The sequence below is a fragment of the Hyperolius riggenbachi genome, chromosome 1 (assembly GCF_040937935.1).
Source record: "Hyperolius riggenbachi isolate aHypRig1 chromosome 1, aHypRig1.pri, whole genome shotgun sequence".
Taxonomy (NCBI): domain Eukaryota; kingdom Metazoa; phylum Chordata; class Amphibia; order Anura; family Hyperoliidae; genus Hyperolius; species Hyperolius riggenbachi.
Window position 1 is genome coordinate 427096219 of NC_090646.1, and position 26193 is coordinate 427122411.

At 44.1% G+C, this 26193-nt stretch overlaps 1 protein-coding gene across 4 annotated transcripts in view; it reads right to left on the reverse strand.

The window, feature by feature from the left end:
* Positions 1–15403: 15403 nt before the first annotated feature.
* Positions 15404–26193, reverse strand: part of KIF27 (kinesin family member 27) — a 70954-nt gene continuing 60164 nt past the window's right edge. For all 4 annotated transcript variants that reach the window (XM_068236981.1, XM_068236964.1, XM_068236971.1 and 1 more), the window contains 3 exons: positions 25500–25698; positions 16233–16382; positions 15404–16102 (listed from right to left, as the gene is read on the reverse strand). In XM_068236981.1, coding sequence (XP_068093082.1) covers positions 15657–16102; positions 16233–16382; positions 25500–25698 — 795 coding nt within the window. In that variant the 3' untranslated portion in view covers positions 15404–15656. The remainder of the gene's footprint in view (positions 16103–16232; positions 16383–25499; positions 25699–26193) is intronic.

A 26193-nucleotide genomic window follows, 5' to 3' on the forward strand; every position in this document is an offset into this window, starting at 1 on the left:
AATGGGTGTAGCCATGCACCAGAATGTGGGTATGGTCATGGGTGGAACCACATTTACATGAACTTAACCACTTGAGGACCCTGGGCTTAACCCCCCCCCCCCCCCCCCCCAGTGACCAGGCCATTTTTTACAAAATCGGTCACTGCAGCTTTATGGCCTCGCTGCAGGGCCGTACAACTAAGCATACAAGTGATTCCCCCCCCCCCCTTTTCTTCCCACCAACAGAGATTTCTTTTTTTTTTTTTCAAAAATTTTATTAAATTTTTCATTTTCAAAAGATACATTAAGGCTAACAATGTGGCCAAGTAGTATCGTAACAGTCAACGTAACATTGGTCAGACGTCATACAATAACCGGGTGATAAACATAACATTGGTCAAATATCATGCAGTAAGAGGAATGATAACATAATCAAAATGTAAACTAGGGAATAGTGCATATTAGAGACTTTATAGAGATGTGACCCAGAGGACCATGTCCAACTATCTGGGGCAAGTATATGGGTGGGAAGGGGGTGGTCCTAGCCAATGGCCAGGGAAAACTGTGATCCCCCGTGCTCGTCGTCCAGCGATAGACGGGCAACAGAGAGGTCGCTCATGATAAGCTCAACTGGGGAGTTTAAGCGGAAGAGAAAGAATCAGGAAAGAGAGAGTGAAAGGAAGATGGAAAAGGAGAAAGAGAAGAGGAAAAAGAGAGAGGAAGAAAGAAAAGGGCCATCCCGACTCATAGCCTCCTGATCAAGGAACTCTCCATGAGGGGGTGTTCTAATTGAATCCAGGGGTCCCAACTCTTCTCGAATTTTTTGTGAGTGTCCTTCAGGATACTGGTTAGCTTTTCATTAGTCATGAAGGAGTTGATTCTGGATTTCACCTCATTAATGCTGACCGAGGGTTTTTTCCAGTTGCTGGCAATGGTCATTGTAGCTGCTGAAAGGACAAAAGAGGCCAGTTTGTTCTGGGGTAAAGTCAGCAATTCTATTTTTTCGTGCAAGAGAGCATGCCAAGCAGTGGCGTAGCTAAGGAGCTGTGGGCCCCGATGCAAGTTTTACAATGGGGCCCCCAACCACTCTATACATAACAATTGATGTGGCGCACCAAAACCTGCCAATGGCAACTACAGTGTCAGAGGTGCAAGAAGGGATGGGGAACAGTTTGTTAATGATTACCACTATTCAAAGTATCTATAAAAGTGATTATTATGAGCACAGGACCAATAGAGAGCTAATTCTGAAGTTCAGGGAGGGCCCTTCGGGGCCCCTCTGGCCCAAGGGCCCCGATGCGGTTGCTACCTCTGCACCCCCTATTGCTACGCCCCTGATGCCAAGGGTTTTTGGGGATGGTTATGTGAAAGAGGGATGAAAGTAGCCTAAAAACTTGACACCAGAATCTAGTGAGCCTGGGACAGGTCCACCAAATATGGAGCATGTCTCCGTGTGACCTACAGCCACGAAAGCAAAAGGGGCTGGCAGAGGGGAACACCTTAGCTATTCTTGCCGGAACAAGATACCAGCGGGTCATAACCTTATATGCCGCCTCTATGGTGTGAAGATTCGATGAGCAGCAGGAGATCCTGCTCCATATATTAAGCCAGTCCTCTCTGTCTCTCGTGCCCGACAGATCGGATTCCCATCTGGTAATGTAAGCGTGGGTGAGTGGGTGTTCTGGTCGGGTCAGGAAGGAGTAGATTATGGAGATTAACCCTTTGGAGTTGGGGCGGTGAAGACATATATTCTCATATGGAGTGGGGTCGAAAGGGGGCTCCCTATTTTGAGTGAGGGACTGCATCCAATGTCTTATTTGTAGGAATCGAAAGTATTCTCTCGGTGGGACCTGGAAGTTTTCTTGTAGGGCTGGCCAACTGTACACCCCTCTAGGGTTAATAAAGTGCATAACTTTGGTGAGGCCGTTATCGACCCACCATCTGAAGGCTTCCGGGTTCTCATACCCTGGGAGAAAAAGTGGGTTGTTAACCAGAGGTAGCAGGTGGAGGTGGGGGGATAGGAGATGGGAGGAATACCGGACTGAGTCCCAAACTTGGAAGCTATGAAGCATGGGGGGGCTAAGGGTAGTGGGCCGCATCTTATGCGGTACCCAAAGGAGGGTGCTCGGGAGCATAGGGGCACTATCTGGGATCTCGAGAAACACCCAGAGAGGGGTGTCACAAGTTTGAAATACCCGTGTTAGTTGAGTTATAGTTGCTGCTCGGTAGTATGAGCTAATCTGGGGGACTCCCAATCCACACGTCTAATTTATGAGCAAAAAGGGTTGACTTATTAACTCTAGGATGCTTACGACCCCAAATGAAAGATTGTATTTTATGCTGGAGGGTGCGTAGGTAATGGGGGGGCACTTTGACAGGGAGGGTCCGAAAGTAGTAAAGAAGCTTAGGTAAGAACGTCATCTTAATTGAGTTAATTTTCCCTAGCCATGAGAGCGGGAGTGTAGACCATCTATCCGTTAGTGTAGATAGGGATTTGAGCAGTGGTGGGTAGTTGGCCGCGAAAAGGGAGGCATAGTTAGGGGTTAAGGTGATGCCAAGGTAGGGTATAGATTGGACCCATTGAAAGGGGCAAAACTCTCGGAGTTGGGTAGCGAGGTGCGGTGTAAGAGAGATGCCTAAGGCTTTAGATTTTGCCATATTAATTTTTAGACCAGAGACCAGAGCAAATTGTTCAAGGGCTTTGAGGGCATTTGGGATGGAGATATGAGGTTGTGTGAGGAATAAAAGGGTGTCATCCGCAAACATAAGTAGCTTATGGGCCAGACCGGCCCTCTCTACCCCCCCGATGTCAGTGTTTTCACGTAGAAAACAGGCAAATTTCTGTTGGTGGGCTGCGATTGCAATGTTTTTTTGTGTGTTTTTTTGTTATCAATATTTATTTGTTTAAAATAACAATACATTTTCATTTTTTAAACTATTTTATTATCCCTCTCTCCCACCCTTCCCCCGCCAGCCAATCAGCGCAATCGGCTGTCATAGGCTTCAGCCCCTATGCAGGGCCGTATCTCTTAAGAGGCACCCGTGGGCCGGGTGCCATGGGCGGCCCCTCAGGGGGGGCGGCCATCTAATGCTTATTCATTTTATTTTTTTTATTTTTATTATTTTTTATTAAAAAAATAATAATTGGAAAAAAAAGTGACCCTTTTTTTGCCGGGGGGGGGGGGGGAGAGCAGGACGGGTGACGAGAGTGCTCACACAATGAGGGGAACCTGCTCCCCCCTCCAGCAGAGTGGTAGCGGCCAGCCAGGGAAGCTTCCTGACGCTGGAGGAAGACTCTGCATGCCGCTGGCTGGTCTGAGCAGTGACGTCACCAGACCGGGCAGCGGCATGCAGAGATGAGATTCCCTCGCGCGCCGGGAAGAGGAGGTAAGATGTTCTCTGGCCGCTGCCCCTGGACTCGTCTCTGGCTGCAGTGCACAGTGCACTGACTGGCGGGAGCTCCAGGTGAGGGAGGGGGGGGGACTTCCCCGCTACTCTGTGCCTGTTCCACCTTCCAGCCAGGCTACCTAAAATGGGGGACACTTATATATCTCCAAGTCCTACCTAACTGGGGGACACCTATATACCTATTACCTAACTGGGGGACACCTATATACCTATTACCTTAACTGGGGGACACCTATATACCTATTACCTAAACTGGGGGACACCTATATACCTACTACCTAAACTGGGGGACACCTATATACCTACTACCTAAACTGGGGGACAGCTATATATCTACTTTCATAACTGGGGGACAGCTACTGTATATATCTACTTCCTAAACTGGGGGACACCTATATACCTACTACCTAACTGGGGGACACCTATATACCTATTACCTAACTGGGGGACACCTATATACCTATTACCTTAACTGGGGGACACCTATATACCTATTACCTAAACTGGGGGACACCTATATACCTACTACCTAAACTGGGGGACACCTATATACCTACTACCTAAACTGGGGGACACCTTTATACCTACTACCTAAACTGGGGGACAGCTATATATCTACTTCCTAAACTGGTGGACACCTATATACCTATTACCTAACTGGGGGACACCTATATACCTACTACCTATACTGGGGGACACCTATATACCTATTACCTAAACTGGGGGACACCTACATACCTATTACCTAAACTGGGGGACACCTACATACCTATTACCTAAACTGGGAGACACCTACATACCTACTACCTAAACTGGGGGACACCTACATACCGACTTCCTAAACTGGGACACACACACACACGCACACACACATCTATCTATCTATCTATCTATCTATCTATCTATCTATACTATCTAAACTGGGGGGGACACCTATATACCTTTTTCCTAAACTGGGGGACACCTATATGCCTACTACCTAAACTGGGGACACCTATTATTTTGTGGTGTTATGCAGCCCTCTGTGCGATTTTTCTGCTGAAATGCTGCCCACGTTGCGATTATTTTCTGGTGAAATGCTGCCCACTGTACGATTATTGTGTGATGAAATGCTGCCCAGGGTGCGATAATTTTCTGGTGAAATGTTAGCCAGGGTGCGATTATTTTGTGGTAAAATGCTGCCCACTATACGATTATTATCTGGTGAAATGCTGCACTCATTGCGATTATTCTCTGGTGAAATGTTGCACTCATTGCGATTATTCTCTGGTGAAATGCTGCACTCATTGCGATTATTCTCTGGTGAAATGCTGCCCACTGTATGATTATTATCTGGTGCATGTTGCTGAAATGTTGTACTCATTGCGTTTATTTTCTGCTAAAATGTTTTACTCATTGCGTTTATTTTCTGCTGGAATGTTGCACTCATTGCATTTATTTTCTGCTGAAATGTTGCACTCATTGCGTTTATTTTCTGGTGAAATGTTGCACTCATTGCGATTATTTTATGGTAAAACATTGCTGCATTGCGATTTTATGGTGAAATGCTGCCCCATTACAATTATTTTATAGTGAAACGCTGCCCCATTACGATTATTTGGCACCTATGGGGGGGCCCCATCCAAATTTATGCAAGGGGGCCCAGTGATTTCTAGTTACGCCCCTGACTACTACCTAAACTGGGGATACCTATAGACTTGGCTATCTATACTGGGGACACCTATAGTATGTCTATATTGGGGACACCTATAGACCTGGCTACTTTATACTGATACTAATTATTTAGCGCCAACATATTACGCAGTGCTGTACAGAGTATGTATTGTCTTGTCACTAACTGTCCCACAGAAGGGCTCACAATCTAATCCCTACCATAGTCATATGTGTATGTATGTATCGTAGTCTAGGGCCAATTTTTAGGGGGAAGTCAATTAACTTATCTGTATCGTATGGTATTGGGATGTGGGAGGAAACCAGAGTGCCTGAAGAAAACACACACAGACAAAGGGAGAATATACAAACTCCTTGCAGATGTTGACCTGGCTGGGATTCAAACCCAGTGCTGCAATGCGAGAGCGCTAACCACTACGCCGCCATGCTGCCATACTACTGTACTATATTGTACATACTATATAGTATGTAGTCATGTCACTGACTATCCTCTAAGGAGCTTACAATCTAATCCTGCCATAGTCTAATGTCCTACCATATTATTATGTAGTTATATAGCATCCTCGACTCCAACTCCGACTCCACAGCCCTGCTGGCATCTTTTGCAGCACCTTGCAGAGAACATAGTCATGTTACTGACTTTTCTCAGGGGAGCTCACATTCTAATACCTACCACTATTTTGTGCGAGAGAACACTGGCTAATGTGTTTTTTTGGGGGGATGGGAACATTTCCTACTTGCTTTTTTAGGGTCACTTTACTCATACCCGGGGAGAAAACATGGCCCCCACCGACTTTGGGCTGCACTCTTACTAGGAAATTTGAATTGGCCACACCCACTGTAGGTTATGGACACGCCCACTGCATGCTGTGGCCATGCCCATTTTTTCCAACGCCCTCCCAAGGGGGGGCGCCATAGGTTTGGGGTGCCTAGGGGAGCCCAAACCCTAAATACAGCCCTGCCCCTATGACTATGGGTATGGCTTCAGCCTATGACAGCAGATCGCTTCCTTGCCACCCAGGAGGACAGCCGTGTTACACGGCTGTCCCCAGTACAGTGCTGCCGTAGATCGCAACGCTGTACAGAGTAAATAGACAGCGGTTTTGCCATCTAACAGTCTCCTAGCGGCAATTGCTGCTGGGAGACTGATGACGAATGCATTTCTTTTGGATTTCAGCCGGCTAATTAATGCAGCCGAGTGGGTAGGTGGTGGGGGGGGGGGTGTTAAACTTACCCAGCAGCCTTCTTCTTTCATCCGTCACACGGCGCCTCTCATGTTGCGTTCCAAGCCACGTCACGTGATTACAAACACTTACTCCTTCAACCTGGAAGGAGGAAGTGTTTGTAGTCATGTGACCGCCGCTTGGAACACAGCGTGGGAGGCGCCATGGGACGGATGAAAGAAGAAGGCTGCTTAGCTGCATTAATTATCCGGATGAAATCCGAATGAGTTTCATCCGGATTTAATCCGTAGCTCATCACTGCCTGCTAGCCCTGCTGATTTATGTGGCTGCCGTAGTTTATGAATCACATTATAAAGACAAACACTTATATTGCGCTTTTCCCCTGGCGGACTCAAAGCACCAGAGCTGCAGCCACTAGGACGCGCTCTATAGGCAGTAGCAGTGTTAGGGAGACATTATAAACAAGCATGCAGCTAATCTTGTCAGATCTGACAATAATATCAGAAACGTCTGATCTGCTGCATGCTTGTTCAGAGTCTATGGCTAAAAGTATTGGTGGCAGAGGATCAGCAGGATAGCCAGGCTACTGATATTACTTAAAAGGAAACAAATGGCAGCCTCTACATACCTCTCACTACAGTTGTCCTTTAACAGCAGTCTAAGTAGGCCTGCCCAGCAAAATGTTAGATGAAAAAAAGGGGGGGAAATCTAAGTACATGAACACTCAATTTTTTGAGCCCTGGTTTCGTTTTTATAGAATTTACATGCATATATGACCACTAATTTTTATCAGTCACGTGACTTGTGTGTGATTGTATGTGTGGATGTATGTGGTATAGTACTGTTTTAAGTATTGTCTAGAAGATATATAGATTTGAATAAAGCTTTTAGATATATAGATTTGAATAAAGCTTTTATTACAATACAATTATGTCCAGCGCACTTCCTACTATTGCATAAAAATGTTAGATGAAGCCCCCTCCCCTCCATTATTACAAAAAAAACCCACAAAATTGCAGCATATCACATAAATAGACATTGTCACTTAAAGCGACTCCAAGCACCTCTCATGGGTATGCCTTTAAGACTCAGACCAGTACTGCAAAGTACTTAAAGATGCATACCTTTCTGTAGCTTGTGCTCTCCTCTTTCATGTGATGCCGTTCTACACCAAATAGTTTTCGTTCGATTTCAATTTAAAAATTGTGGCTGCTATATTGGCTATGTTAAAACTTCCGGGTCACCCCTGTGTTCTCTGTTAGAGAAGTGCATCACTGAATGAAACAGGAAGAGGAAGTGACACGCATGGCCATTGCAAGAGGCTCCTCCAGAGGGGTCATAACACAACTTTGTTGGAAGTCGTCTGGCTTAAAGGCATGCCCATGAGAGGTGCTCGGAGTCCCTTTAAACATAACTAGGCAGGATTACTTGGCTTCTGTGCTGCCTTTCTGCTGGCCTGCTGCCAGGTTGTCTGGCAGTCCCCCCTCATAGCATTTCCTTACCTTCTAGTGGACCCCCTCCCATGCTCCCACAGGCCTCCCTTTGAGACACCACAACTCCCAGCATGCCCTCATAAAAGAACCACAGCTCCCTGCATAGTGGCTTTTTAATTCTACGTGGTATTCTGGGAACTGTGGTGCCACTATGGTGATATCCTGGGAGCTGTGGTGCATCATTGGAGGGTGGGGGGGCATGCAGGGTGCTTTGGTTCCTGTAGGGGGGCATGCTGGGTGCTGTGGTGCCATGCTAGGTGCTAAGGTGCCTTTATGGGGCATGCTGGGTGCTGGGGTGCCATGCTGGGTGCTGTGGTGCCTCTATGGGGCATGCTGGGTGCTGTTGTGCCAAGCTGGATGCTGTGGTGCATCTATGAGCCATGCTAGGTGCTGTGGTGACTCTATGGGGCATGCTGGGTGTTGTGGTGACATGCTTGAAGCTGTGGTGCCTGGAGCCTCCATAGGGAGCATGCATCGTTGTGTTTGTTCTCACTGTTCCTCCCCCCGACCCCCCAAGCAGGAGGGACTACTTATCTCCTTCTCAGCTCTAAAAGTCTGGAGACATCCTCTGTAGCTGGCGATTCTCCCCCTAGCATCTGGGAATCCAATGCTCGGAGCTCTAGCATCTGATGCTTTATCAGACACTAGGGGGAGAAACCCAGAAGAGAAGATGTCTGCAGAATCTGGAGACAAAGCGGCCAGAGGTGAGTACTGCCAGAGGCGGAATGTGCCTGGCCAGGCCGCGCATGTGGGGCAAAGCGCAACTCGGCCAGGCCTTCGGGCTGAATTGCTTGGGACAGGAGCCACACAGGGAGATGGCGAGAGATGAGCGGCCTTAAAGCGGCTTAAGGAAGCCCCAGGTAAGTATGGTACCTGAGACGACTTTTGTCTCAGTTACACTTTAAAGCATATCTTGATCTCTTCTGTATTTTGATAAATGTGGTTTGTATAGCTATAAATTTAAATTTAGAAAACACACCAATAATCTCAACTCCTAGTTCTCTGTTTGGAGGTAACAGTGGACCCATATAAACCACATAGTAACACATCAACCTACTGGCAACTTTCCAGTCCCTACTGAACTCTGCTACCTGTCTTCATCCACTTTTCCTCCCGCTTCTCTGATGCTGCCCCTCTCTGACAAACCTTCCATTGGCTAGCAGTTACCCATAAGATCCAGTTCTAACTCCTAACCCTATAATAAAAAAGCTCTACATAAGTTTTCACCCCATAAATTTTCTCATTGACCTCCAGAATTTTTGTCCCTCCACCGAGACCTTCTTGTCGTCTAGCCTGGTCATCTCCTCTCACGCCACCATCCACAGTTTATCCATCATGCTCCAAGCCTGTAAACCTTTAAATGTGCTCTAAAAAAACACACCTTTATAAGCTTTTTACAAGCTTATAATTTGCCATAGTTAGCATTGGAGGCTCACTGCCTCATCTGCTAACCCCTTTATCTTCTCCCCTAGTGTCTCTGCCCCACTACCCTCTAGATTGAAAGCTCCTAGTATTTCTTGTTTCTGCTGACCTTTATCCTATGAACATGTACCAGCATTAGTGAGGTCTCAAACCACAGAGGCAAATGTGGAGCGTTGTATTGGTGGCCATTTGGCCATAGTAGGACAGATCTTACCTGATGCAGCAATAAGCACTCTGACCCTGTTACCGGAGACTGGCCATGCATCGGCTTTGGGTCATAGCATCCTCTGTGGGGTGTGCAGCAGTAATAATATAAATGGTCATGTATCATGTTGGTTTCTTGAACCTGCTTCTGGACTGGGAATTTTTCCATGGATGCTTTTACATGGTGGATTGTAGAGTGTGTAGGAGGCCAAACTGATCCAGTTAAATTGAGATGGGTGATATAAATGATGATGCACTATAATTTGTGCTGTCCATCTCATATCTCTATGACCTTCTGTACTGGCTTTATGCATAAACATCTTTTATTATTTTTATTAAAGAAGGTGTTATTCTATTGATGTCTTGTATGCTATACGGAGTTAATGCACAGTGCATTTTTTTGCAGTTCTTACCAGATGGGAAATGAGTATTACAAATGGGACAAATGCATTCCAGTGTATAGCATGCAGTTAAGCTGCAAGCATCCCTTATGCCATGGACCATGTGGAGATTTCTGCCCTTTTTGAGTTCTTGAATTAAACATATATCTGGTATGTGCCCCAGTGATGGTTGATGATAAATTAGGGTTTTCTATATCAATGATGATATTGCCCTGCTTGAAGTAATACAGAGATCTTGGTGCAGGTAGGATATTGGTTTTGCTAAAAATATACATGGGGGTTAGTAAGTGAAAAGGAAAGAAGGGCTAACAGGTCTTACAAAAGAGCCAGTTGAGGTGCAAGCATGCAATCTTGAGGGATCAAGATCCTCTTGCCCACTACCATGTCCTTCCAAAATGGAGGGGTCTTATGGGGCAGCACGGTGGCATAGTGGATAGCACTCTTGTGGGGCTGTATTCTCAGTTCAAATCCCAGTGAGGCAAGTATCTGCACAGAGTTTGTATGTTCTTCCCATATCTGCGAGGGTCCTGCAGTTTCCTCCCATATACCAAAAACATACAGATAAGCTAATTAACTTAGCCAATTGCCTTTCCCTAAATTGGCCCTAGACTATGATTCATACACTACACGATACATACAAAGACATATGACTAGGGTAGTTTGGCAGGCGCAGAACGCTCCTAGCCATGGGAGCGTGATGGGGGAGTGCGCCAAACTTACGGGAGCCCTTACGGAGGATCCAGAAGGCAGAGGGCAGTGGCAAGGGAGCGATCAGGCCGAAGGGGGCTGGAGGAAGCCCTAGGTATGTATGAATTTTTTCTTGCAGGTGATCTCAGGTACGCTTTAAAGCATTTTTGCAGCAGTGCCGACCACTTCCTCATTTGCTTCATAAATAATAATATATTTAAAGAGACTCAGATGAGTCATGTGGCTGTTTTTTTACTTACTCGGGGCTTCCTCCAGCCCCATAAGCATGGATGTGTCCCTCGACGTCCTCCTTAGTGCCTTCGTTAAGCCACAATCTTCTCCGGTAAACGGCTCAGTGACATTAGCAGGTGGCCTTCTGTGCATGCGCGGACCTTCTGCGCAAGTGCAGAAGACCCTGGCTGACGTCAAACTGAGCCAGACTGAGCCGTGTACCAGGGGGTTAATTGCAGCTGAATGGAGGTTTCCATGAGGACTGCAGGAGGACGCGAGGGACAAATCCATGCTTATGAGGCTGGAGGAAGCCCTGGGTAAGTAAACAAACGGTCACATGACTCATCTCTGTGGGGTACATTTGATTTTGGTGCTGTTCATTCTAGCACCAGCAGCATGCAACAATGTTTTGAAAGAAAATATCTTCTTTAAGCCTAACCTTAACCTTCTTCCTTACTGTTAGCCTATTTCTAATGCCTAAACCAAAGCCTTCCACACTGACATTTCTTTCTTTTCCCATCCCACTCCCACCCCCATTTTTAGGGGAGGACTGGGAAGGTCCTCATCCTGGGCGAAACAGCGGCAGGGGGAGCGATAACTCACCTATCCGAGATCCACACACTGCATATCTTCTTCCTCCTTCTGTCCATTCCACTGCATTGGTGACAGTGTTCCCTGTGGTGACATGCTCTTATGACACCACAAGGGGTGCTGTTACCAATGCAACTGAACGGACTGAAGGAGGAAGTAGATATTTAGCATGTGGTTCACGGAAAGGTGAGTTATTACCGCAGAGTAGTGGAGAAGGAGGGAGGGGGACTGCTCTGGCTACCTATGCTGTGAGAGGGGAGGGGTGGGAGCTCCCTGGCTAGCTATACAAAGGGGGGGGGGGGGGGGTAGGCTCACTAGCTACCTATACTGCGGGAGGGGAGGGGGGCTTACTGGCTGCCTTTACTGTGAAAGGGGATGGGGGGCTCACTGGCTACCTATACAAATTTAAAAAAAAAATAATCCAAAACAATAATTACCTTTCATTAATTTCCATACAGAATCCAAATGCCAGGACGCTGGAACGCAAAATACAATCTGTTATCCAAGAACTGCCATACAAATAAACTATGTGAATCACAGCATTTTTGGGACTTAGGATGGGATCTGTAAGCCACTTAATAAGGGGCCACTAGATATTTGTGCAACCTAGGGGTAGAAGTAAAGGAGTATATTAGTACAACTTACCTATTCCCTCAAAGAGGTAAAAATAAGAAAAATATACTCCCTATTAAAATAAAACACATACAAGCTTTAAATAATAGGTTTGTTTTTTTTTATAAATGCCCCCACTCCCTAGAAGTAAATCCAACATAAAGTGTTTTATCCAGAAATGTAATCAGGGGTCAGTCATAATGACCCATCACTGGCCACTTTGTTAACCAAGATCCTGATGTTAAAGCGCACCTAAACCCAGGACTTCCTTTCTTCCTCTAAAAGATAAACTTCAACTTCATAATATCCGTTACAGAAAAACATCTCTGTGGGGAAATGTAACCAGTAACATTTACTTCCTGGTTTCAAGAAGCACATACAGTGGCTTGCAAAAGTATTCACATTACTGCCAAAAACATGAATCAATTTTATTGGAATTCCACGTGAAAAACCAACACAAAGTGGTGTACACGTGAGAAGTGGTATGAAAATCATACATGATTCCAAACATTTTTTACAAATAAATAACTGCAAAGTGGGGTGTGCGTAATTTTTTAGCCCCCTGAGTCAATACTTTGTAGAACCACCTTTTGCTGCAATTACAGCTGCCAGTCTTTTAGGGTGTGTCTCTACCAGCTTTGCACATCTAGAGACTGAAATCCTTGCCCATTCTTCTTTGCAAAACAGCTCCAGCTCAGTCAGATTAGATGGACAGCGTTTGTGAACAGCAGTTTTCAGGTCTTGCCACAGATTCTCGATTGGATTTAGATCTGGACTTTGACTGGGCCATTCTAACACATGGATATGTTTTGTTATAAACCATTCCATTGTTGCCCTGGCTTAATGTTTAGGGTCGTTGTCCTGCTGGAAGGTGAACCTCCGCCCCAGTCTCAAGTCTTTTGCAGACTCCAAGAGGTTTTCTTCCAAGATTGCCCTGTATTTGGCTCCATACATCTTTCCATCAACTCTGACTAGCTTCCCTGTCCCTGCTGAAGAGAAGCACCCCCAGAGCATGATGCTGCCACCACCATATTTGACAGTGGGGATGGTGTGTTCTGAATGATGTGCAGTGTTAGTTTACTGCCACACATAGCGTTTTGCATTTTGGTCAAAAAGTTCCATTTTGGTCTCATCTGACCAGAGCACCTTCTTTCACGTTTGCTGTGTCCCCCACATAGCTTGTGGCAAACTGCAAACGGGATTTCCTATGCTTTTCTGTTCACAATTGCTTTCTTCTTGCCACTCTTCCATAAAGGCCAACTTTGTGCAGTCCACGACTAATAGTTGTCCTATGGACAGATTCCCCACCTGAGCTGTAGATCTCTGCAGCTCATCCAGAGTCACCATGGGCCTCGTGACTGCATTTCTGATCAGCGCTCTTCTTATTTGGCCTGTGAGTTGGACGGCCTTGTCTTGGTAGGTTTACAGTTGTGCTATATTCCTTCCATTTCTGAATGATCGCTTAAACAGTGCTTCGTGGGATGTTCAAGGCTTTGGAAATATTTTTGTAGCCTAAGCCTGCTTTACATTTCTCAATAACTTTATCCCTGACCTGTCTGGTGTGTTCTTTGGACTTCATGATGTTGTTGCTCCCAAGATCCTCTTAGACAACCTCTGAGGCCGTCACAAAGCAGCTGTATTTGTACTGACATTAGATTACACACAGGTGCACTCTATTTAGTCATTAGCACTCATCAGGCAATGTCTATGGGCAACTGACTGTACTCAGACCAAAGGGGGCTGAAAAATTACGCTCAACCCACTTTGCAGTTATTGGGCCCGATTCACAAAGCAGTGCTAACAGTTAGCATGCTAGTGAAAAGCTCTTTATCACGCCTAAACTCTGTTTAGGCATGATAAGTTTAGGTGTGATAAGTTTAGGTGTGATAAGTTTAGGCATGATAAGTTTAGGTGTGATAAGTTTTTAGGCGTGATAAGTTTAAGCACCAACTGGGTTAGCACCGCAGTGCACAGATGATCAAAAGTTTTGCGCTAGCAAAGTCTGGTGCACTTTGCATAGAGTTTAATGGCGCTGCTTTGCGTGCGGGACTTTGCGCGTGATCTAAACTTATCATGCCTAAACTTATCATGCCTAAACTGAGTTTAGGCATGATAAAAATGGTTATCACGCCTAAAGTCTTTAACTGGGTTATCACCGCTTTGTGAATAGAGCCCATTGATTTGTAAAACATGTTTGGAATCATGTATGATTTTCGTTCCACTTCTCACAGTACTCCACTTTGTATTGGTCTTTCACGTTGAATTCCAATACAATTGATTCATGTTTGTGGCAGTAATGTGACAAAATGTGGAAAACTTCAAGGGGGCCGAATACTTTTGCAAACCAATGTATAGGGTTAACTCTCCAGTGTTTACATATAGCCTGTCACAGCAGCACAGACCAGACAGAGGTGTCAGCTTTAATTACTGTGATTTATAACTATTTATTACTAGCAGATAAGGGAGTATTAGACAGCCTGTTAGCTCTAAATACAAACAGGGTGGTTTTTTCTGTGTTTCCCTTCACTCCTGTAGAGAAGTTTAGGTCCTCTTTAAAGGATTTAATGTATTGTGGATTACAAATGTAGCAACAACCAACTTAAATTTCTAATCCGAACTCTACAGTTCAAAGTTTTTGTATTATCGTGGTGGCAACCAAAATGGCAGCTAGATACAGGGGAGTGCTTCAATCCTTTCATTTTGCATTGGGTCCGTGATACAGGTCCCATATGTGAGTATTTGGCTTTATTTTTTATTGTATTCTTTATCCTTAGAATTTTTAAAATGAAAGTATTAATGGTGCGCACTTAGAAACAACATTTTTCCTTTCTTTTAGATTAGATGCAATTTATATAAGGCTCTTAGGTCCATATATGAGATATCGTTTGGTGTCATTGATGGAAGTCACTGGATATTTATCCTAAGGCTTGAGATCTTGTAACCTGGTTCAGACAGGTTTTTGGTAAGCCTCTTTTTTATCTAGGGCCCATTCACACCTAAGCGATTACCACTAATCGCTAAAGCACTAGCGCTTTTTAAAGAGATAGTGCTTTGTTATCCTATGGCACCTCTCTGATTACGGTCTCTTGATCTCTACGATCGCGGGCGTTTTTAGTGCCAATCGCAAACCTGACATTTGCAGCATTTTCTGGGCAATTCAGCAGCGATCACGGTACAGTGCTTGTAAAGTGCGATTTTAAGTGTGAATGGGCCCTCATGTTGAAAGGTGATGGCAGATTACATATTGAAAGGGTGATTTAGGGTTGAAGTTTTGGAAAAGCACACACACCACCAATTAAACTCAAACTCAACATGTGATACAGTATATACATTGACTTTTATCTGAATTCAAAGCTCATTCCCACTAATCTTCCAACAGTGCCCTTTTAACCGGAGGCAGTAAGAGCTGACTTGTATCATCATTTGTGCTTACCAGCTGCCTGATGGCTTTGAAAAAGTTTCTGATTACTTTTTTAGTGCTGTCATTTAACCCTATTATTTAAGTACACCTTCAAAAGAGTTTTCATGAAGCATTTTTTACTTCTGCAGCTATGCATCCCATTAAGAAGATAAGAAAAGTAAAACAAAAAATAAATATTAAACAAATTGACAGTAGATTCATGGAGCAAAGCTCAAATATACATTTGTGAAAAGGTGGTCTAAAACTTAGTGCTGAGGTATGGAGATTCACTAGTGAATAACAATGTCTCCAGGTCTAATATTTTTCACAGTAGAAAATGTTCAAGTGCTACCTTGATAATTTATTTCCAACTTTACACCTTAAAGTCTGTAGACTTTCGAGCAAGCTCGATTGAATCCACAAGTATGGAGCCAGCGCTGGATCGTCTTTTTGATAAAGCTGAAGTAGAGATTTGACGCACCTCTCTGCGAGATAGTTTTACTGGGTTTACGACCAAAGATGGTCCATTGATCTCTTCTACTTTAGTTATCTGGGAAAGTGCATGTTCTTCATACTCTTCTTGTTCATCTCCACTTGAAAGGTATCTCCTAGCTTGCTTAGTAGGTTCTGAAACCTGCTCTCCAAATAAAGCTTGATCTCCAATAATTCTCTGTGTGTTTTGCTGGATCTTAATATTTGCAGGATCTTTTGACTTTCTGTTAGGCCTGGTAGCTTCAGCTTTTGATGCCCATTTCTGCTCTTTAGCTGTCACCAGTGCAGCGTCATCCTTGGGTTGATAAATATAATCAGCGGCCTGGTCTAAAAAAAAAGTACAAAAGCAGATTACTGTAATGATGTTCTTGGTAGCTGTCTTAAGACGCTAGAAAAGACAAAATCATATCTAAGATTATTTTTCAGAATATCTTTATTTTTCCAAAAAAGAACATACTTTTAGAAGTGGCAGCATCTCCCACCAGGTCTCTCAACCTTTTCCTTAGTTCACGGCTGGTTGTCTTGTAAAAGTATAACTCCTTTTCCAACTCTTCGATTTTTGCTTCATATGCCTTCATAGTCTCCGAAGAGCCACTGCTGTCATTATCTATAATAAAAATATGCATCTCATATACAGTAGGAGATGAAATGGTATAACAACAGATTTTTGCACAGAATGTTGGAGCAAAACCATGTACTACTCAAGACAATGGATTAGAAAACCTTGAGTGCACAATGCAAGGAAACAATTTTTCATTTTTGGTGGGGTTCACCTTATATCAACGTTTGTTCTGGGGTGATGGCTTTACAGAGAATCTGTTGTTTTTATAATAATTACCCTGAATCTCCTTATACAAAGATGATTATGTAATCTGTATGTTTATGTATAGTTAGAGTTAGATGATTGTCACCTAATCCAATTGCTTAAGACCATACCAGGATTTAGTGGATGTCTTCAGGCCCCAATATGCTACATAGGGCTTGATTCACAAAAGAGTGCTAACTGTTAGCACGGACGTTTTCGCGCGAATTTTCGTGTGAACGATAACGGTTTTTCGCGCGCAAATGCACTTTTTCGCGAAATCGATATAGTTTTCGCGCGCGCAATGCAAAAATTCGTACGAAAACGGCCGTACTAACAGTTAGCACTCCTTTGTGAATCAAGCCCATAGACTCATAAAACAAAGATATGGAATCATTTGGCCAACTGCTTTAATTGTCCCCTACACTAGGCAGGGCAAGACTATGGCTCTTATTCAATTTACTTTTTCTCCATATTTTCAAACCTTATCAATAAAATGCCTAACCACTTAAGGACCGCCCCCAGCCGATGGGCGGCGGCAAAGTCCGGGCCCAAACAACCGCAATACGCCCATCGGCGGGGGCAGCTGCGGGCGTTGCTATGCGTCGATCGCGTCATTCGTGACGCGATCAGCCGCCAGGGACTGGCTCTGCCCCCCGTTCGCTGTAACCCGCCGGCCGTTCGGAAGCGCTGGCGGGTTACTAGCACCCGGATCACCGCATGTGCTTGGTATAATAGGCTTTGTAATGTATACAAAGCCTATTATACTGGCTGCCTCCTGCCCTGGTGGTCCCAGTGTCCGAGGGACCACCCGGGCAGGCTGCAGCCACCCTAGTCTGCACCCAAGCACACTGATTTCCCCCCCCCCCCTGCCCCCTGATCGCCCACAGCACCCCTCAGACCCCCCCCTGCCCACCCCCCAGACCACTGTTTGCACCCAGTCACCCCCCTAATCACCCATCAATCACTCCCTGTCACTATCTGTCAACGCTATTTTTTTTTAATCTGCCCCCTACTCCCTCCTGATCACCCCCTCACCCCTCAGATTCTCCCCAGACCCCCCCCCCCCTGTGTACTGTATGCATCTATCCCCCTGATCACCTGTCAATCACCCGTCAATCACCCCCTGTCACTGCCACCCATCAATCAGCCCCTAACCTGCCCCTTGCGGGCAATCTGATCACCCACCCACACCAATAGATCGCCCGCAGATCCGACATCAGATCACCTCCCAAGTGCAGTGTTTACATCTCTTCTCTCCTCTAAACACCCACTAATTACCCATCAATCACCCCCTATCACCACCTGTCACTGTTACCCATCAGATTAGACCCTAATCTGCCCCTTGCGGGCACCCAATCACCCGCCCACACGCTCAGATTGCCCTCAGACCCCCCCTTATCAATTCGCCAGTGCAATATTTACATCTGTTATTCCCTGTAATAACCCACTGATCACCTGTCAATCACCTATCAATCACCCCCTGTCACTGCCACCCATCAATCACCCCCTGTCACTGCCACCCATCAATCAGCCCCTAACCTGCCCCTTGCGGGCAATCTGATCACGCACGCACACCAATAGATCGCCCGCAGATCCGACATCAGATCACCTCCCAAGTGCAGTGTTTACATCTCTTCTCTCCTCTAAACACCCACTAATTACCCATCAATCACCCCCTATCACCACCTGTCACTGTTACCCATCAGATTAGATCCTAATCTGCCCCTTGCGGGCACCCAATCACCCGCCACACGCTCAGATTGCCCTCAGACCCCCCCTTATCAATTCGCCAGTGCAATATTTACATCTGTTATTCCCTGTAATAACCCACTGATCACCTGTCAATCACCCATCAATCACCCATCAATCACCCCCTGTCACTGCCACCCATCAATCACCCCCTGTCACTGCCACCCATCAATCAGCCCCTAACCTGCCCCTTGCGGGCAATCTGATCACCCACCCACACCAATAGATCGCCCGCAGATCCGACATCAGATCACCTCCCAAGTGCAGTGTTTACATCTCTTCTCTCCTCTAAACACCCACTAATTACCCATCAATCACCCCCTATCACCACCTGTCACTGTTACCCATCAGATTAGACCCTAATCTGCCCCTTGCGGGCACCCAATGACACCTCAGAACGCCCTCAGACCCCAGCCCTGATCACCTCGCTAGTGCATTGCTTGCATCTATTTCCCCCCTCTAATCACACCTTGAGACACCCATCAATCACCTCCTGTCACCCCCTAGCACACCTAGGCCCTAATCTGAACCGTGTGGGCTCCTGATCACTCGGCCAAACCCTCAGATCCCCCTCAGACCCCCTTCCAATCACCTCCCCAGTGCATTGATTGCATCTATTTTCCCCTCTAACCGCCCCCTGAGACACCCATCAATCACCTCCTGTCACCCCCCTAGCACTCCTATCCATCAGATCAGGCCCAATACATCCTGTCATCTAAGAGGCCACCCTGCTTATGACCGGTTCCACAAAATTTGCCCCCTCATAGACCACCTGTCATCAAAATTTGCAGATGCTTATACCCCTGAACAGTCATTTTGAGAAATTTGGTTTCCAGACTACTCACAGTTTTGGGCCCGTAAAATGCCAGGGCAGTATAGGAACCCCACAAGTGACCCCATTTTAGAAAGAAGACACCCCAAGGTATTCTGTTAGGTGTATGATGAGTTCATAGAAGATTTTATTTTTTTGTCAAAAGTTAGCGGAAATTGGATTTTTATTGTTTTTTTTCACAAAGTGTGATTTTTCACTAACTTGTGACAAAAAATAAAATCTTCTATGAACTCACCATACCCCTAACGGAATACCTTGGGGTGTCTTCTTTCTAAAATGGGGTCACTTGTGGGGTTCCTATACTGCCCTGGCATTTTAGGGGCCCTAAACCGTGAGGAGTAGTCTAGAAAACAAATGCCTCAAAATGACCTGTGAATAGGACGTTGGGCCCCTTAGCGCACCTAGGCTGCAAAAAAGTGTCACACATGTGGTATCGCCATACTCAGGAGAAGTAGTATAATGTGTTTTGTGGTGTATTTTTACACATACCCATGCTGGGTGGGAGAAATCTCTCTGTAAATGGACAATTGTGTGTAAAAAAAAATCAAAAATGTGTCATTTACAGAGATATTTCTCCCACCCAGCATGGTTATATGTAAAAATACACCCCAAAACACATTATACTACTTCTTCTGAGTACGGCGATACCACATGTGTGACACTTTTTTGCTGCCTAACTGTGCTAAGGGGCCCAAAGTCCAATGAGTACCTTTAGGATTTCACAGGTCATTTTGAGACATTTGGGTTCAAGACTACTCCTCACGGTTTAGGGCCCCTAAAATGCCAGGGCAGTATAGGAACCCCACAAGTGACCCCATTTTAGAAAGAAGACACCCCAAGGCATTCTGTTAGGTGTATGATGAGTTCATAGAAGATTTTATTTTTTGTCACAAGTTAGCGGAAATTGATATGTATTGTTTTTTTTTCACAAAGTGTCATTTTCTGCTAACTTGTGACAAAAAAAAAAAATCTTCTATGAACTCACCATACTCCTAACAGAATACCTTGGGGTGTCTTCTTTCTAAAATGGGGTCACTTGTGGGGTTCCTACACTGCCCTGGCATTTTAGGGGCCCTAAACCGTGAGGAGTAGTCTAGAATCCAAATGCCTCAAAATGACCTGTGAATAGGACGTTAGGCCCCTTAGCGCACCTAGGCTGCAAAAAAGTGTCACACATGTGGTATCGCCATACTCAGGAGAAGTAGTATAATGTGTTTTGTGGTGTATTTTTACACATACCCATGCTGGGTGGGAGAAATCTCTCTGTAAATGGACAATTGTGTGTAAAAAAAAATAAAAAATGTGTCATTTACAGAGATATTTCTCCCACCCAGCATGGTTATATGTAAAAATACACCACAAAACACATTATACTACTTCTTCTGAGTACGGCGATACCACATGTGTGACACTTTTTTGCAGCCTAACTCTGCTAAGGGGCCCAGAGTCCAATGAGTACCTTTAGGATTTCACAGGTCATTTTGAGACATTTGGGTTCAAGACTACTCCTCACGGTTTAGGGCCCCTAAAATGCCAGGGCAGTATAGGAACCCCACAAGTGACCCCATTTTAGAAAGAAGACACCCCAAGGTATTCTGTTAGGTGTATGATGAGTTCATAGAAGATTTTATTTTTGTCACAAGTTAGCGGAAATTGATATGTATTGGTTTTTTTTCACAAAGTGTCATTTTCTGCTAACTTGTGACAAAAAAAAAAATCTTCTATGAACTCACCATACTCCTAACAGAATACCTTGGGGTGTCTTCTTTCTAAAATGGGGTCACTTGTGGACTTCCTATACTGCCCTGGCATTTTAGGGGCCCTAAACCGTGAGCAGTAGTCTAGAATCCAAATGCCTCAAAATGACCTGTGAATAGGACGTTAGGCCCCTTAGCGCACCTAGGTTGCAAAAAAGTGTCACACATGTGGTATCGCCGTACTCAGAAGAAGTAGTATATTGTGTTTTGGGGTGTATTTTTACACATACCCATGCTGGGTGGGAGAAATCTCTCTGTAAATGGACAATTGTGTGCAATAAAAATACACCCCAAAACACATTATACTACTTCTGAGTACGGCGGTACCACATGTGTGGCACTTTTTTGCACCCTAAGTGTGCTAAGGGGCCCAAAGTCCAATGAGTACCTTTAGGATTTCACAGGTCATTTTGCGACATTTGGTTTCAAGACTACTCCTCACGGTTTAGGGCCCCTAAAATGCCAGGGCAGTATAGGAACCCCACAAATGACCCCATTTTAGAAAGAAGACACCCCAAGGTATTCCGTTAGGAGTATGGTGAGTTCATAGAAGATTTTATTTTTTGTCACAAGTTAGCGGAAAATTACACTTTGTGAAAAAAAACAATTAAAATCAATTTCCGCTAACTTGTGACAAAAAAAAAAATCTTCTATGAACTCACCATCCTCCTAACGGAATACCTTGGGGTGTCTTCTTTCTAAAATGGGGTAATTTGTGGGGTTCCTATACTGTCCTGGCATTTTAGGGGCCCTAAACCGTGAGGAGTAGTCTTGAAACGAAATTTCTCAAAATGACCTGTGAAATCCTAAAGGTACTCATTGGACTTTGGGCCCCTTAGCGCAGTTAGGGTGCAAAAAAGTGCCACACATGTGGTATCGCCGTACTCAGGAGAAGTAGTATAATGTGTTTTGGGGTGTATTTTTCCACATACCCATGCTGAGTGGGAGAAATATCTCTATAAATAGACAATTGTGTGTAAAAAAAATAAAACAATTGTCATTTACAGAGATATTTCTCCCACCCAGCATGGGTATGTGTAAAAATACACCCCAAAACACATTATACTACTTCTCCTGAGTACGGCAATACCACATGTGTGGCACTTTTTTGCAGCCTAACTGCGCTAAGGGGCCCAAAGTCCAATGAGCATCTTTAGGCTTTACAGGGGTGCTTACAATTAGGCACCCCCCAAAATGCCAGGACAGTGAACACACCCCACAAATGACCCCATTTTGGAAAGTAGACACTTCAAGGTATTCAGAGAGGAGCATAGTGAGTCCATGGCAGATTTCATTTTTTTTTGTCGCAAGTTAGAAGAAATGGAGACTTTTTTTTTTGTCACAAAGTGTCATTTTCCGCTAACTTGTAACAAAAAATAAAATCTTCTATGAACTCACCATGCCTCTCACTGAATACTTTGGGATGTCTTCTTTCCAAAATGGGGTCATTTGGGGGGTATTTGTACTATCCTGGAATTTTAGCCCCTCATGAAACCTGACAGGGGGTCAGAAAAGTCAGAGATGCTTGAAAATGGGAAAATTCACTTTTGGCACCATAGTTTGTAAACGCTATAACTTTTACCCAATCCAATAAATATACACTGAATGTTGTTTTTTTTTTATCAAAGACATGTAGCAGAATAACTTTCGCGCTCAAATGTATAGGAAATTTTACTTTATTTGAAAAATGTCAGCACAGCAAGTTAAAAAAGTCATTTTTTTGACAAAATTCATGTCTTTTTTGATGAATATAATAAAAACTAAAACTCGCAGCAGCAATCAAATAGCACCAAAAGAAAGCTGTATTAGTGACAAGAAAAGGAGGTAAAATTCCTTTAGGTGGTAGGTTGTATGACCGAGCAATAAACCGTGAAAGCTGCAGTGGTCTGAATGGAGAAAAAGGCTCTGGTCCTTAAGGGGCGAAAAGACTGTGGTCCTCAAGTGGTTAAGCCACCAGCAAGCAAGAAAATGCTTAGAATAATTTTCACAGTACTTTTACACCTCCCTTTTGGTATTTTCATTTGCAGAGTGCTGACAAGTTATTTTAAACAGAACATAAAAAAATTATCTCCTATGAGAAAGCTTAGGAGAAAAAATGAATCGAGTACGGGCCCATGTGTTTGTATTGAATCTTTTCTGCGAAAATTAAATGCCATCTGAGCTGTGTTCTGCATATCTGGAAATCAATTGTATGTGCCCACCCTAAAGTTGTGAATATACCATCTGTTGGTTAATTCTACATTTCCACCAGAAGTAAATCCTATGTGAATGTTCAGATGCAAAATTCTCCTAATTTTTTTACTGCAATTTTTACAAATAAGTCCTACTAATATTATTATTATTTAGTATTTATATAGCGCCAACATGTTCCACAGGGCTGTACAGAGTATATATTCATGTCACTAACTGTCCCTCAGAGGAGCTCATAATCTAATCCCTACCATAGTTATACATCCATTGTAGTCTAGGGCCAAATTAGGGGGGAAGCCAATTCAATTATCTGTATGTTTTTGAGAAGTGGGAGGAAAGAGCAAGACAAGAAAAAATATGGAAACTGTTACTTCTGTTAAAGTTTCATGCCTGAATTTACCAGAAATAATCTGCTCTGTAAACAATCACATAACTGGCCCCATTTTAGATGACAAAGATCTACAGTGTGTATATCATTGAAGAGTTTTAGAAAACTACTTAAAGGGAATCTGAAGTTAAAATAAACTTATGAGAAAATGAATTGTATGTGTAGTACAGCTAAGAAATAGAACACTAGTAGCAAAGATATGAGTCTCATATAGTTTCCAGTACAGGAAGAGTAATGGCCGGTTTCCACTAGACGCGTTGCTATGCGGAAACAGCTCCACATCGTAACGCAAGGACACTGCAACCAATTCACATCAATGGAGTACTTTCCATTAGCGCAAATTTACCTACGCGAACTGGTGCAATGCGACAAGGGGAAAATTATGGATAGCATGCTGCAGTTTTCTGCAGCATGCATCAGAGTCCCCATAGCCGCCGACGGGAAGCCGAGTCGGATGGAATGTGTCGGATGGCGTGCTCATCAAAAACCGTTAACTATTAGTCAAAGATAACATAATTGAACACAAAATACAGTTTTAAATGATGGTTTTTATTATTTAGTGAGAAAAAAAACTGAAAACCTACATGGCCCTGTGTGAAAAAGAAATTGCCCCCTGAACCTAATAACTGGTTGGGCCACCCTTAGCAGCAATAACTGTAATCAAGCGTTTGCGATAACTTGCAACGAGTCTTTTACAGCGCTCTGGAGGAATTTTGGCCCACTCATCTTTGCAGAATTGTTGTAATTCAGCTTTATTTGAGGGTTTTCTAGCATGAACCGCCTTTTTAAGGTCATGCCACAACATCTCAATAGGATTCAGGTCAGGACTTTGACTAGGCCACTCCAAAGTCTTCATTTTGTTTTTCTTCAGCCATTCAGAGGTGGATTTGCTGGTGTGTTTTGGGTCATTGTCCTGCTGCAGCACCCAAGATCGCTTCAGCTTGAGTTGACGAACAGATGGCCGGACATTCTCCTTCAGGATTTTTTGGTAGACAGTAGAATTCATGGTTCCATCTATCACAGCAAGCCTTCCAGGTCCTGAAGTAGCAAAACAACCCCAGATCATCACACTACCACCACCAAATTTTACTGTTGGTATGATGTTCTTTTGCTGAAATGCTGTGATACTTCTACGCCAGATGTAACGGGACACGCACCTTCCAAAAAGTTCAACTTTTGTCTCGTCGGTTCACAAGGTATTTTCCCAAAAGTCTTGGCAATCATTGAGATGTTTTTTTAGCAAAATTGAGACGAGCCTTAATGTTCTTTTTGCTTAAAAGTGGTTTGCGCCTTGGATATCTGCCATGCAGGCTGTATTTGCCCAGTCTCTTACTTATGGTGGAGTCATGAACACTGACCTTAATTGAGGCAAGTGAGGCCTGCAGTTCTTTAGATGTTGTCCTGGGGTCTTTTGTGGGCTCTCGGATGAGTTTTCTCTGCGCTCTTGGCGTAATTTTGGTCGGCCGGCCACTCCTGGGACAGTTCATCACTGTTCCATGTTTTTGCCATTTGTGGATAATGGCTCTCACTGTGATTCGCTGGAATCCCACAGCTTTAGAAATGGCTTTATAACCTTTACCAGACTGATAGATCTCAATTACTTTTGTTCTCATTTGTTCCTGAATTTCTTTAGATCTTGGCATGATGTCTAGCTTTTGAGGTGCTTTTGGTCTACTTCTCTGTGTCAGATAACTCCTGGGGGTGACTACAGAAATTGAACTCAGGTGTGATAAACCACAGTTAAGTTATTTTTTAACAAGGGGGGCAATCACTTTTTCACACAGGGCAATGTAGATTTGGAGGTTTTTTTCTCACTAAATAATAAAAACTATCATTTTTAAAACTGCATTTTGTGTTCAATTATGTTATCTTTGACTAATAGTTAACGGTTTTTGATGAGCAGAAACATTTAAGTGTGACAAACATGCAAAAGAATAAGAAATCAGGAAGGGGGCAAATAGTTTTTCACATCACTGTATGTGCTACTCTAGAAATTACATTACCTTTGAAGTGCTGCAGAATTAGTTGTGTCTTTTGTTCATTTTCCTTTTGCTGCTGGGTAAGCCTCCTGTCATATTGTAGTGTGAGATGCTCCAAGGTGGACTGCAGCTCTCTCACTATATTCTCTTGCTCAGTCAATTTCATGGTTAATTCTTGCTCCTGCACTTGCAACTTCCGTTCTACCTCTCGCAGGCTCACAACCTGTAGAAATACAAGGGTTAAATACAAGAATTTCTACAGAAGCTAGCAATTTGTTCTGAACCTGTCAGCTGAGATATAGGGCCTGATTCACAAAGCTGTGCATACTGTTTAGCACAGGTGTGCTAAACAGTTAGCACGTGAAGTGCCGTTCGCGGACTTTTGTGCGTGCAAAGAGCCGCGAATCGCGGCACTTTGCGCGTGCAAAAGTCCGCGAACGGCACTTCACGTGCTAACTGTTTAGCACACCCGTGCTAAACAGTATGCACAGCTTTGTGAATCAAGCCCATAGGCTGTATTATAGCAATAATAAGGACAGCAGTGGAGTATTGTATCATTTTAGCTATCGGTTACAGTGAAAATTTGGAATCGGGATTTATTGATTAACTTTAAAAGATTCAGAGAATAAGGTGTCGATATAACATCATCTTCAACGGACTCTTACATCCTGTATACTGAGAAATAATAAAGCCAGTAATAATAAAGCATTTAATGCAG